Here is a 13,157-nt window from a genome sequence, read left to right on the forward strand (position 1 = left end):
GTATTTGAAACCAGGCTGGCTTGCAGTACATCTCAGTTCAGACCAGCCATGCATCAGTCAGTGCTCAGGAGTCGTGTGTGGTCTGTGCTGCCTTACTGAACAGCACTGGTCCTCGGTATTGTGTTCTTTACCGACTGCTGCTTTCAACCGTAAGGAGCTAATGCTTTTATTTCTCTGAAGGGTAACTCCTTTCCTTGTCCTTTTGATTCCATTTCCTCCAGCCTTCTTTGGAACCTTCCTCTATGAGAACACTTCTTGCTACTATATTTTTACAGTTTCTGTTTTCACTGGCCGTTACCCATCAACTGAACATATTTGGGTCTCCTTCGTCCTATGGAGAAAAAAGTTACCCCTTGCTTGTGGCACTTGGTCATGCCTAGTGAGTGATCTCACACCATACGTTAGAGAGTGATCTGTGCCCAGTGTCCCCTCTGTGTTACTTCCTGTTCACACTCTCACTGTGTGTGCACTGGCAGAGATCCCCCATGAGCTCCGAATTGACTCATTGCTTGACCTCTCCCTTTTTCTTTCTGCTTGCTCTCTGTCACATTCGACTTCATAACCATCTGGTCCTTCATAAACTCCTCCCCTCCCTGGTTTTTCATGATGGTGTGCTCTTCTGGTTCTCTTACCTCACTAATCTTTTTCTGTCTTCTTATGACTCTTGTGAGTGAGTAAGTGAGTGAGTGAAGTTGCTCAGTCGTGTCTGACTCTCTGCGACCCTGTGGACTGTAGCCCACCAGGCTCCTCAGTCCATGGGATTCTCCAGGCAAGAATACTCTTGTACTAACCCCTTAAACATCAAGGTTCTCTAGGAGTTAATTCTTCAGTCAGTGAGGTCCTGTCTCTTTCTGTGGTTTCAGCAGCGTTAGTCCCAAAATGTCCTGTCGAGCCACGTCATCTCTAGAATCAGATGGCAGGCGCCTCCTGGGCAGTCAGTTAAATGACCTCAGGCACATGTCCCAGGCTTGGTTCCCCAGTATGCTGACCCTGAGGGTTTTCCAGGAGCGTCATAGGTGGGAGTTGTCAGGAGCTGTGCCTGCATGTGTGAAGGAAGTGGAATTGAGAGTAGGCAGGTGCCCTGAGGTGAGTGCAGTGAGTGCCTGCACCTGCGGGAGCCTCTGGTGGGGATCCTGCCCTGGCCTGGGGGAGGGGATGGTTATCTTGAGCTGCTGCGGTGCTTTGGCCACCCAACTCTCTGTTTCCAGAAGGCAGGTCTAACGGCACCCACTCCAACCTCAGACTTCGAAACAGGACCCCCCCCCACCCACTCCCTGACAAACACGTCATTTATTGGTGATGACACCAGAGTAGAAACCCATCAGTTAACCTGGTTCTATCCCTTAGATCTGAGGACTCGATGTTCTCTGCTGCCTCTCCCAGGGCCCTCATCAGTATCTCTCACTTCAGCATTGCAGCAACTTTTCCACTTCTTCTTTCTCCTAGTTTCTTTCTTTTGGCACTTTCCTTTTGTTATTAAATTTCTGTCGCTTTAAAAACAATAAAAACCCGTTTCCCTATTGAAGTATCTCAGCTGTGATTAGCTGGCTCCCCATTGGCCACACATAAAAACCCACATCTGAGCACAGCAGCCTGACCCGTCTCCCCACTCTTGCTTCATCATCTCACCACTTGTCCGAGTCACTCAGCCTTTCAGTCACACTGAGCCCCCTCTCCTGTGGAGTCTGTGCTTGCTGCCTGGGTCCTTTGGCCGTGCTGTTCGCTCCACATGGAATGCTGTCTTCATCAGGGCCATTTTTCTCTCTTCCGTCGTCGTGTGAGTTGTGATGTCACTCTGGGCAGGATCTTGTGGGAACAGAATTGCTTGTATCTTCCTCAAACCTACCCAGGATGTTACAGTTAACTGTTTACAGGCCTGCCCCTCCCTTTGAGCTGTAATCTTATAAAGGGCTGGGACACTGCAGGTCTCTTGGAGAATGATGCCTACCTCTGTCTTCAACCCTGAATACACTACTGACTTCCGTAACTGTGTTGTACCTGCTTCTGGATGTCTTCTGAATGTCCCGCAACATAGGACAAGATGAGGAAAAAGCAGAGGGAAAGTGTCCTCAAAAAGCCTCCACATACTCCTTCTCTACAGATGGATGTATTTTGAGAATTCCCAGATTTGTATATTCTGCACAAACCTCTTTCCTTGGCATCTTTTATACTAGCTGGTCTACTCAACATTTCAGCACTGAACTTGCCCCTAACTTGCTTCTCTCTCCTCGGGTCCCCTCTTGTGGTCTCTGTTAGCAGCCATCCAGTCCTAGTCCTGAAAGACCTGTGAGTCCTCAGCTACTCCCTCTTTTTTATCCTCAGTCACCCACATTTTTAGACCCCATCCCTTTCTCTGCCTCCCGCTCTCACCCCAGTGCACCAGTGACCTGTTTTCCTCATTCCTTGCTTATAGTCGTGCCCCCCAATAGCTGTTCTCCAGTACAGCTGTGAGCTGTTAAGACCTTTCCCTGGTTCCCTATTACAGATAAAATTTGCCCCAGTGTGTTACACATAGTATGTGTTCCACAACGTGTTACTTAAATACCTTCTTCAGTGGAGAAAGAGGGTTATTTTTCATGACTTAAATAAGTTTGGGAAACATCATTTAATCAAAAAATAGATTTCTTCACTGTAGGATTTCTAAAACTATTAAAATTTAGTTTGTTAATTATGAGATATGTAAATAAGTATATTTATGTGTGTGTGTGTATCCATACAGTGTCCCAACCTCACTTGTTCTCGGACCATTTCCTGTAAACCATGTTTGTGGACCCAGCGTCCTGTGAGTCATGCCTGGAGAAGCAGTGTGTGCAGGGTAGACTACAGCCTGTAGTACTGGGCCCTGCTGCTCTCTCCATGCTGCCCTCTCTGCTCTCACTCTTGATGCTCCAGGAACTCAGGCCTGCCTGTAGGTGCCTTCTGACACCAGACTGCTTGTCTCAGGCAGGTGATCTTACTGTTCTCTCCTATGCGAATTAGCTCCCTCCCTTCTGTCTCTTTTCCCCCACAACTAACTTCTCTGAACTCTTTATTCCAGCTCTTCCTTTAAGGTGGAGCTCGGGCATGACCCTCTCAGAGAAGCCTTCTCTGACACTCAGTCTCAAAGGAGGAGGTGTTTTCTCTGTGCCACTTGAAGGATCACCTGTGTGGCTTTTCAAAACTGAAGTAATAGCACCAAACTGTACCCTTGCCTCTTACTAAATTTAAAGAAGTTTTAAGACACAAATGTATAATTAGAGACCTGAAAAATGATCAGCCCCAATAAGGTGTTTTATAGAATAGTCTGCATTGACTCAACTGATTGAATCCTAGTGGTGTTACACTGTTTACTGTTTATGAACAGAGTCTTGACTAGGTCCAGTTTTGAGTCCTTGGCAAGTGTTTCAGGTATGGTAGGCACTACACTGTCCCTGCAGCCGCGTGTCAGTATCTCCTTGTGCCCCTGCCAGAAGAGTCCCCCACAGTTATTGCTTTGTGCCAGGATGTTCTGAGAAACCTTTGTTTCTTCACTCTAGTATGTTGACAGTTATTAAAAGCTGGGGGCAGAGGGAGAATATGCAGGGATCACAGACAGTTGCTGCCATACTTGGGTGTCTCTGTATTAATGCTCAAGAGTGTGCTTGAGACTTAAGTCAGCTTTCTTAAGCTCCAGCATCTGTCAAAAAGCACAGTTCATGATAATGATCAAATCAGAGGTGAACTAACCATAAGCTCTTTGGAGAATGGATAGACAAAGTGAGGTATCACATTTGTAATGAAGTTTGAAAACCACAGCTCTATTAGAAGACAGTTTCATCTATTTTTAAAAAAGTTAATTCATTAAATATAAGACTCTGAAGTTTTGTGTTTGGATTTTATCGTGTCTACAGAGAGACTACTTACTGTACACTCAGACTGCCGTCATCTTTAGGACTGTTTGTGTGGTGTTTTTGTGTGTTTGTTATTCCTTCCTCCCTGTCTGTGAACTGTCACATACTGACGCTCTAAAATGTGTCTCTGCGGCAAACAACTCCCTCCATCCTGATTTGCTCTTTGGGATTTGCTGTGGCCTCAGAGGTAAAACATGTACATTTTGCTTTCTTTCAGAGCATTTCAAATATGTGATGTTTTGCTTTCTTTCAAAGAGTTGAAATTGAAAAGTAACAACCAGTTGTGAAATTGTTACTTACTGTGTTATTTAATTCAAAGAATGTAAGAATTCATGTTTTCATTATGTTCTGCACTAAAAAGGTTTAAGTTTATAGAAATAGCTGATTATTGTAAATGAAATTAATTAATCTAATAAATCTAATTTTCCACTCTTTTTTTTTTTAATTAGATTACACCCCCACCTTCACTGTCAGATCCACTTAAAGAGCTTTTTCGACAACAGGAAGTTGTCAGGATGAAACTACGTTTGCAGCACAGTATTGAAAGGGTAAGAAATGTTTAAATTCACTTATGCAAAAAATAACGGTTTTAACAGATTATGATGGCCTACAGTTTTTTATTAGTGAATCTTCCTTATTTAGAACCATTTTGGGAAATGGCTTGATTTTATCTTTGTTCTTCTGCAATAAGATGGAGAATTTTTAAGCCTATTTTTGGACAGCCATTCCTGTATTACAGTTTATGTTCAGTATTTATTTGATAAACAGAAACCTCTTAAAATTTCTCAGTGTCATTTGCTGGATCTGCAGGCCAGTAGCAGTGAATTCCTGTATAGACAGATGGGTTTCCCAGTTCTGAGATTGTTGCTTGATACCAGCTGCCATGGTACAGAATCATACTGAGGCTGTGCTCCTTGGTCCTTTTGGTCTGCTTTAGTATTCCAGTTTCTGGTGGTTAGTTTTGGCATGAAATGACAAGAGAACAAACCTATCTATTAATAGAAATCATCAAAGTAACTTGGATTGATCAAAATAATAAATTACCTTCTGTATCTCCTCTGGGACAGTCAGGGACTTTCTGAAAATGTGATGTAACTTATGACCTTTCTTTACAGACATGCACATAGATTCTTATACAAGCAAAACCTTGTATGTAATTTCTTCATTCATGATTGATTCCCTAGGGTAGAGGTTCTTAACCTTTTTTGTGCCATGGATTCCAATATAAAACCTTTGCTCAAAATGATGTTTGTAAATGAATGAAATAAATTTATAGTATTACAAATAGAAAAGCAAATAAAGATGCACTCAAACAACTTACAACACTGCATGACCCACATCAGTGAACAGTTTGTTAGCAGAAAGAAGTTAGCGTGTATAACCCACATCAGTAGCTGTTTCAGCCACAAGCTTGTGGTATATTTCATCTGTGCATGTAGCCACGTTACAAATGCCTTGCTGTTACAGAAGAGAAGCAGCCACCATGCCACCACGATGGAGTACCACTTCAGAACACTTAGAATGCATATAATAAAAAGACAGATAATAACAAATGTTGGCAAGGGTTTGAAAAACTGGACTCTTCCACTTTGCTGGCAAGAACATAAAATGACACAACTGCTGTTGAATCAATTCAGTTCATTCGCTCAGTCATGTCCAACTCTTTGTGACCCCATGGACTGCAGCACGCCAGGCCTCCCTGTCCATCACCAACTCCCGGAGTTTGCTGTTGAATACATTTTGGCAATTTGTCAACAAATTAAACATAAACCTACCATATGACCCAGCAATCCCACTCGTAGTTATTTACCCAAGAGAAATAAAAATACACATTCAAACAAAGAACTGAGCATGAATGTTCATAGCAGCCTTATTCACTGTGTCCCAAAGGAGCCATCAACTGATGAATAGATAAATAAAATGTAAAAATGAATGGAAGTGATGCGTGCTACAACACAGATGAACCTTGAAAATGTGACATGAAAGAAGCCAGTCACAAAAGACCACACACTGTTTGATGTCACCTGTATGAAATGTTCATAACAAGTAAATTCATAGAAACCAGAAGTAGAGTTGAGGTTGTCAGGGGCAGAAGGGCAATGCAGAGTGACTGCTGGTGGGCCTGGGGTATTTCTTCCTGGGGTGACAAAAATGTCCTGGAGTTAAGTGGTGACAATTGAACATCTTGGTAAATACAGTGAGCCCGCCATATCCACAGGTTCCATATTCATGGAGTCAACCAACTATGGATCAAAATACTCAAGAAAAAAAATTCCAGGGAGTTCTAATAAGCAAAACTTGATTTTGCCACATATTGACAAATTTACCTAGCATTTACATTGTCTTAGGTATTGTAAGTAATCTAAAGATGATTTAAAGTATATGGGAGTATGTGTGTAGGTTATATGCAAATATGATGCCATTTTATATAAGGGGCTTGCACATCCATGAATTTTGGTATCCACAAGGATCCTGGAACCCATCCCCTGCAGATACCAGCAGATGACTGTATGTTATTAATGAAAGCCATCATTGTACACTTTCAGAAGATCATTTTTAAAAAGAGACTGCCAATTTTGGAAAGAAAATTTACTTTTCTCAGAGTATTCTCTGAGAATTTAGAATTCTCAGAGTTCTCAAATTTCTCAGCCTTACTATGAAGGAAAAACTTCTCTGAGATTCAAGTTCTTTTAACATTTTAAGTGACTTTTTTTCTTTTAAAACAAGTGGTTGAAGAGTTTTTGTTTTTGTTTTTTAATTCTTTGTTCAACTAGGAAAAACTCATTGTATCCAATGAACAGGAGGTTCTTCGGGTTCATTACAGAGCTGCAAGGACACTGGCAAATCAGACACTGCCATTCAGTGCATGCACGGTTCTCCTGGACGCGGAAGTGTACAGCGTGCCCCTGGATGCCCAGGTAAGGTCTCCCTGCTGCCTCAGTGCCCCTAGGACAGCAGCGCCTCTGGTAGTTGGTATCCTCAGGACAAACTTGAGTTCAACAGTCAGTAAAGCACAAAGGCGAAAATGAGTGAAGCACTTCCAGATCACCTGGCCCTCTGAACGTCAGGTTTATATCATTAAATCAAGACAATTACAGAACAGATATGTGTGTGTTTAAGATAGCCTCATTTTATAGATAACTTGTAAGTTGTTTCTGTCATGGATTTTATACCCCAATCCTGACCTTTGAGCAACTGGGAAGCTTAAAGCTAGAAGCTAAAAAAAATTGGCAGGTGGAACCCAGGTTGAGTCAGTGCTGAGAGAGGACCAGGCTTTATTTGGTTCTTGGGTGTTGTTGGGATAAATTAAAAGAACTATGGGAAACTGTACCTATAGTTTGAAAACATGTACTGCCACATATAAATTTCAGGAATCCAGAACCAGACATCAGTCATCAGAATTTTTTTGTAGTTCATAAACCAGAATGAAATTCACCCGTCATAAGAGAATATAAAAGTATAAACACAAGACAATGAAGGATTATCACCAAAAAAGACTAGGAAATGCTGGGGTTTTTTAAAAAGTTAATTATTTATTTGGCCACGCTGGGTCTTCATTGCTATGTACAGGCTTTCTCTAGTGCAGAAAGTAAGGGCTACTCTCTAGTTGCAGTGCACAGGCTTCTCATGGTGGGAGCTTCTCTTGTTGAAGAGCATGGGCTCTAGGCAAATAGGCTTCAATAATTGCAGCTCGAGGGCTAAGTTGCTCTGCAGCCTGTGAGATCTTCCTGGACCAGGGATCAAACCCATGTACCTTGGATTGGCAGGCAGATATCTTATCCACTGTACCACCAGGGAAGTCCCAGGAAATGCTGTTTTAAATCAGGCCAACCATAGAAACACAAAGGATACACAGTATATTACAGAGAAAATTACTTAGTTCTTTCTGGGCTTTATTTTTCTCGTCTGTTTAAAAAGAAAAAAAGGAGTCCCAGACGGGTCATAAAGAGAATTTCTGAAAAGAAGTGAATTTTCCTAGTAAACCCAGAATGATCAGAGACTAAAAAGGATCACGCCAGTCAACAGAAGAATGTAGTCATCATCTTGAGAACAACTGTGGGCCTGTTGCCTGTCCTTGTACGGCTGGCTTTACAGTTAATAGACAGTCTCTCTCAACTGAGGAGCAGGCTTGTCCAGGTGAACAGAGCTGCAGAGGGTCTAAGGAACAAGTCCACTTGCTTAGATAGGCTATTCTCTTTTCAGACCTCTTCATTTTCCAGATAAACTTGTAATATTAAAAAGCATTGAATGATAAATTTTAAAATGGTCAACACATCTTTCCTGAAGACCAGGGCAAAAGTGGTCACAGGTCAGAATGTGGGCAGTGTGGTAGTGGGACTGTCTGAGGCCTGGTTACCCCTGTAGCGGTGCTGGTGGTCAGGTTGGGTGGGGCAGTTATGGAGGCAGCTGCCTGGTGGGCCCAGTGCTGCCTATTGCCTGGGCGTTAGAATGAGGCCTTTACAAGTCAGTTCTCAAACAATATGTAAAGAGATGCTCTTAACCCCATTTACAGAATAGAAAATTGAAGGAGTATGTAATCAATTTGAGATTACACAATAGGATACAATGCTGACCTTTGAATATTGCCTATCTTAAAGAAATACCAATACTGGTATTACTAAGAGTCGGTATAGTATTTCCGTATAAACTCTCCAAAGAATAGGTCCTAAAAAAAGGAATCAGTCCTGGGAGAAGCACCAGCCCCAGAGCCCTGTCTGCGACCGACCGTGGTGTTGTTTCCTCCCAACGTGTGGTAAGCGAGAGTGTTAGTAGCTCAGTTGCATCCAACTCTTTTGCGACCCCATGGACTGCAGCACTCCAGACTCCTCTGGCCATTCTTCCCAAGCAATACTGGAATGGGCTGACATTACCTTCTCCAGCGATATTCCCCACTCAGGGATCAAACCCGAGTCTCCTGAGTTGCAGGCAGATTGTTTACCAGGTCTGAGCCAACTGTCACGTTAAAATGAGTTTCATGATCAGTTATATGTTAAGAAGGTCACAGGCATTTAATACATCATATGACATGCCTTTTGAGACGTTTTGACTCACATAGCAGTAGTAAATACTTACTAAACTCAACATCCTAATAATTCTAATAACTAATCAGCTCAGTATGGAAATATTTTATCAGCCTGTTTAAATACTCAGTTAGATGTTATCTTTTTTTGAAATATACTTTCATCATTCCTTTAAAAGTAAAATATACTATAAAAAGTTACAGTGGCATATAGATTTTTTAAAGTAGGTTATTTTATTTTGTAATACCCAATTATTTTTACTGTTTCAGTCTGATGACAGTAAAACTTCTGTGAGGGATCGCTTTAATGCAAGACAGTTCATGTCATGGTTACAAGATGTGGATGATAAATTTGACAAATTAAAGGTATGTATGTTTAGAAGTTCACTTTGACTGGATGCTTCCCCTTCATCAACAGGAACTATTGCTGTGTGATAGAGGAGTGGTTAGGAAACGAAAGATGGTAAGCTGTGAATCCTCATGCTGTTCGCACTTTGGAAGATAAATGAAGAAAAGGACCCCCACCCCCCGCTTTTTGAGTCCAGTTTAGTATCAGAGGTGCAGCTGCCACAGAAAAAGCCGTTTCTAAAGGGGGGTCTTCATGCTTGTTATCCTTTGTACAAGAGGAGGGGAAGAACAGGGAGAGAAGAAATGTTATTTTGCCAGTAGTCTGTAAAGAAAATTATTTGGCTTGAATTATTTTTACAAATCACTCTTCCTTAGATTTTCATAATTCTTCTGACAATTTGAAATTTTATTGCTTGAAAGAACAGTTTCAAATTGAAGTCTGTTAGATGAGTATAAAGTCACAGGCCCAGAAAGGTTTGGTGTATGGATACAGATATAAGACAGGGTAAACCAGAAATGGACACAACTTAGAAACTTCACATACCCTAGTATATCCATCTTGCTCCCTAAAGAAACAATGCATGAGATTAATTATTTTAAACAAAGCAGTTTCTAATAAATAATCAATTCTTCTCTTCTCTTAAATAGACCTGTCTTTTAATGAGGCAACAGCATGAAGCTGCAGCTTTAAATGCCGTCCAGAGGTTAGAATGGCAGCTCAAACTCCAGGAACTTGATCCTGCCACCTATAAATCTATCAGCATCTATGAAATTCAAGAGTTTTACGTTCCCCTGGTTGATGTTAACGATGACTTTGAATTGACTCCTATATAGCAGCCGTTACTTCCTGATGGTGTCTTAAACAAGTGAGGCTCAAGAGTGTTACGCTGTGGAATGCTGCCTTTTGACAAAAATACGATATTATGCCTTCACAATTGTTAGTAAAGTTCAACTAAAGTTGGTGATGTAGTAAACACTGTCATTTTATTAAAAATGAAAAGAATTATTTTGGATCTTAGATCCAAGCAGTTTCTAACTGAAAACTACTATTTATATTGGTGGAAGGTGACTCACATTGGAGCCCGTTGGCAGATGTCATAGTTGAGTAGGGAACAGAGGGGCTGCTAATGGCGCTGGAAGCTGTTAGCGCTCTGTGTACGAGGTGACTGCGGGTATTCAGGTTCTGTCACAGTCTGCTAAGATAGATCAACAAACTAAAAGGCGCAGTTTCTAATGTGGAAGGAAAACTTGGCACAAAATTTCTTCAGTTTATTTTATCTGTAAGTTAATTGTATAGCTTTCTTTTCGAAAGTTTTAATATTGTCTTCCTTTTTAATAACTTATTTTATACATATTGTGCAGATGTAAATCTTGTAATTAATGGTCAAAATGTATACAAAGGGATTGGTAGTCAAAACATATACAAAGAGATAATTGTAAAACTGTTTTGTCTAATGTTTTATTGGACCAAAGTTGTAGTTTGTATGGTATGGAGTGTAGTGATAGTGTGTTGAGGTAGCAGGACCTTTAAATAAGGCATGCGTGTCTGCATTAGCTTGTTACCATCACAGAATTGTAGAGACTGTGACTTAGCTGCATGCTTCCTATAATTTAACCCTCTCCACAGTGATGCCTGGCGGTAGTGTAAGGTGTTTCATACCAGTCTCCCAGGGTAGGACCTTTGGCTTACTATGTTGGACATTTTATTTAGAATTAGTCATGCAAAGAAACAGCTCTTTCTTCATCTCACGATAGAGCCTATTCTCCCTCCCCCAAAAAAATGCCTTTGAATGAAAATTCTGAAATTGTAAATGTCTATTTTAATACTCAAGTATGAAAGAATCTGTGAATATATGTAAATATGTTTAATAAATTTTATTGGTCATGTTAAATCATTGTAAAACTTTTTTACATTGCTCAAATATGTTTTAAGCTTAATAACCTTTGCACTTTTAAATAAAAACTGAGTACTCAAGAAAGAAATACTTGGTAGTCACAATAAGTAAAAGCAATGGGCATATTCCTGTTGACCTCTGCAATGTTTATGAAAAATTAATATGTTGTATTTTTTCCTTGTATCAAGATGATGCAAAACATATACTTTTCAGAATTTTATAATTAAAGTAAGATTTGGTATGCTGTTTTTTAGTAAAATAATTAGCAATATACATAGAAAAAGTCCAGTTTCTCCTATAACATGATGTCAATTAAATGTTCAGGAATATTTCAGATTTGAAACCTGCTGCTAAACTTATTAAACATTTTTGGAAAGAAAATTAGGTTATATGTAAAATGGATCATAAGTATATGAAATAAAATTTACAGAACTTTCCATAATACCTTCTTAAATTATAAAATAATACTGGATGTTTTTTATTCCAGTAGAAGTAAAGAATATATAAGGAATAAAGTGATTTAAATTCAGCTAGGAAGTTGGAAGTCCCAGCTAATGGGAAAGAATGTAAAATTGAAGTTTTTGAGTGCAAAGGTATATATTAAGCTTAGGGGTTTTGAATTTTTACTTCAGTTTATATTTTAATTCATACTGTACTTGGCATGCGCAATAAAGCAGCACATGTGAAAAATACACAGTGCAAGGACTTTATTATAAAGATTGGATGTAGTAGTCTTTAGAAATTTAGATGAAAGATTTTGGCCTTTTTTATTGGATAAATGAGGCCAAGAAAGGCAGGGTAGATTTTAAAGCACTGGTTTTGTTGAAGTTAAGTTTATTAAGGCTGGGAACATTAAAAGCTAATTTATAAAAGCAATACTTTTTAATATGAAAAAATTAATGCAAATTGTGTTTATACTTTTGCCTAAAAGTAAAAAAAACAGATTACTGAGCATTGAAGTCACAGAAAATAAAAGAAGGGGAAGTTCATACAGCATTTTGTTCTGATGGTTCAACCAGAGATGGGGGACAGGGGAAAAAAAAAATCACTGTTTGGCCAAACAGAACAAGCTGCAGAAGAGAAAAACCAAACAAGCAGAAATCTGGCGTTTTTTAGTCACCCCAGCGTCTTAGTACTAACCACAGTTCTCTCCCTCTTCAACGGTACCTCAAGTTGCTGGAGCCTGTCTGCCATGATTCTGCTTCTGCAGATTTCCTCTGTAAAGTGGCTCGAAGCCAATTGGAATAGCTTAGAAAAAAAAAGTGAATGCCTTGTCCGGAGGAATTTATACTTAAGTAGTTAAGGGCTCTTGATATTAAAGATATTCTGAAGCTCTGAAATGCTAGAAAAAAAACTTGGAATGAAGTCTATGCCTAAAATGATATAAGATTATGAAAGAAATAAAAGGATGGTTAGTTTAATCAGTGATTTTTTTTTTAACTGTTCAAATATCATGAACAAGATACTAAATTGTACCTAAGGATTTGTATTTCTTTAAATCTTGTTCTAAATCATATCTGTTTAATAAATGACTAGTTGATATTTGTGCATGTTATTTAATAAAGAGTTATATTTTTATAGAAAAAATAAGAGTGAAATGTGTGATAAGTGATTTATTTTTAATTTTTTATTTTCCACTCCCACATGACTCCAACACCAGTGTTTACTTGAGCAGGTGGCAAAATGGTAAAATACTCATTGGGGGGAAACAACCTTTTTCTAAGACAAAAATTAGCCTTGTCTCCTCAGTAATGAGGTCTCAAAAAGTTAACAATATTTTTTATTCTATCTGTGACACAGAAAAGCCCAAAATTTTATGTAGGGGAAATTGACTTTTTAAAATTCATGAGGTAGTCTTGTCTTGTATTTTTGAAAAAAAGCATTTTCACAACTTCTTAAAAAATCCTTTTCAAACCTTAAAATTTAAATAATTCCCAATTAATCAGATGGCTAAAAAGGTTAGAGTTTAAGCATTAGCATTTAAACAGTGAAAAGTACTGGAGAAGGCACTGGCATCCCACTCCA

At 39.5% G+C, this 13,157-nt stretch overlaps 1 protein-coding gene across 7 annotated transcripts in view; it reads left to right on the forward strand.

Annotated features, from left to right (window-relative positions):
• The window catches only part of ANKRD12 (ankyrin repeat domain 12), a 98,931-nt gene extending 86,212 nt beyond the window's left edge, over positions 1 to 12,719 (forward strand). For all 7 annotated transcript variants that reach the window (XM_060405236.1, XM_060405238.1, XM_027960748.3 and 4 more), the window contains 4 exons: positions 4,319 to 4,417; positions 6,644 to 6,787; positions 9,160 to 9,255; positions 9,886 to 12,719. In XM_060405236.1, coding sequence (XP_060261219.1) covers positions 4,319 to 4,417; positions 6,644 to 6,787; positions 9,160 to 9,255; positions 9,886 to 10,071 — 525 coding nt within the window. In that variant the 3' untranslated portion in view covers positions 10,072 to 12,719. The remainder of the gene's footprint in view (positions 1 to 4,318; positions 4,418 to 6,643; positions 6,788 to 9,159; positions 9,256 to 9,885) is intronic.
• The last annotated feature ends 438 nt before the right edge of the window (positions 12,720 to 13,157 follow it).

This window comes from Ovis aries, chromosome 23, assembly GCF_016772045.2.
Source record: "Ovis aries strain OAR_USU_Benz2616 breed Rambouillet chromosome 23, ARS-UI_Ramb_v3.0, whole genome shotgun sequence".
Classification (NCBI taxonomy): domain Eukaryota; kingdom Metazoa; phylum Chordata; class Mammalia; order Artiodactyla; family Bovidae; genus Ovis; species Ovis aries.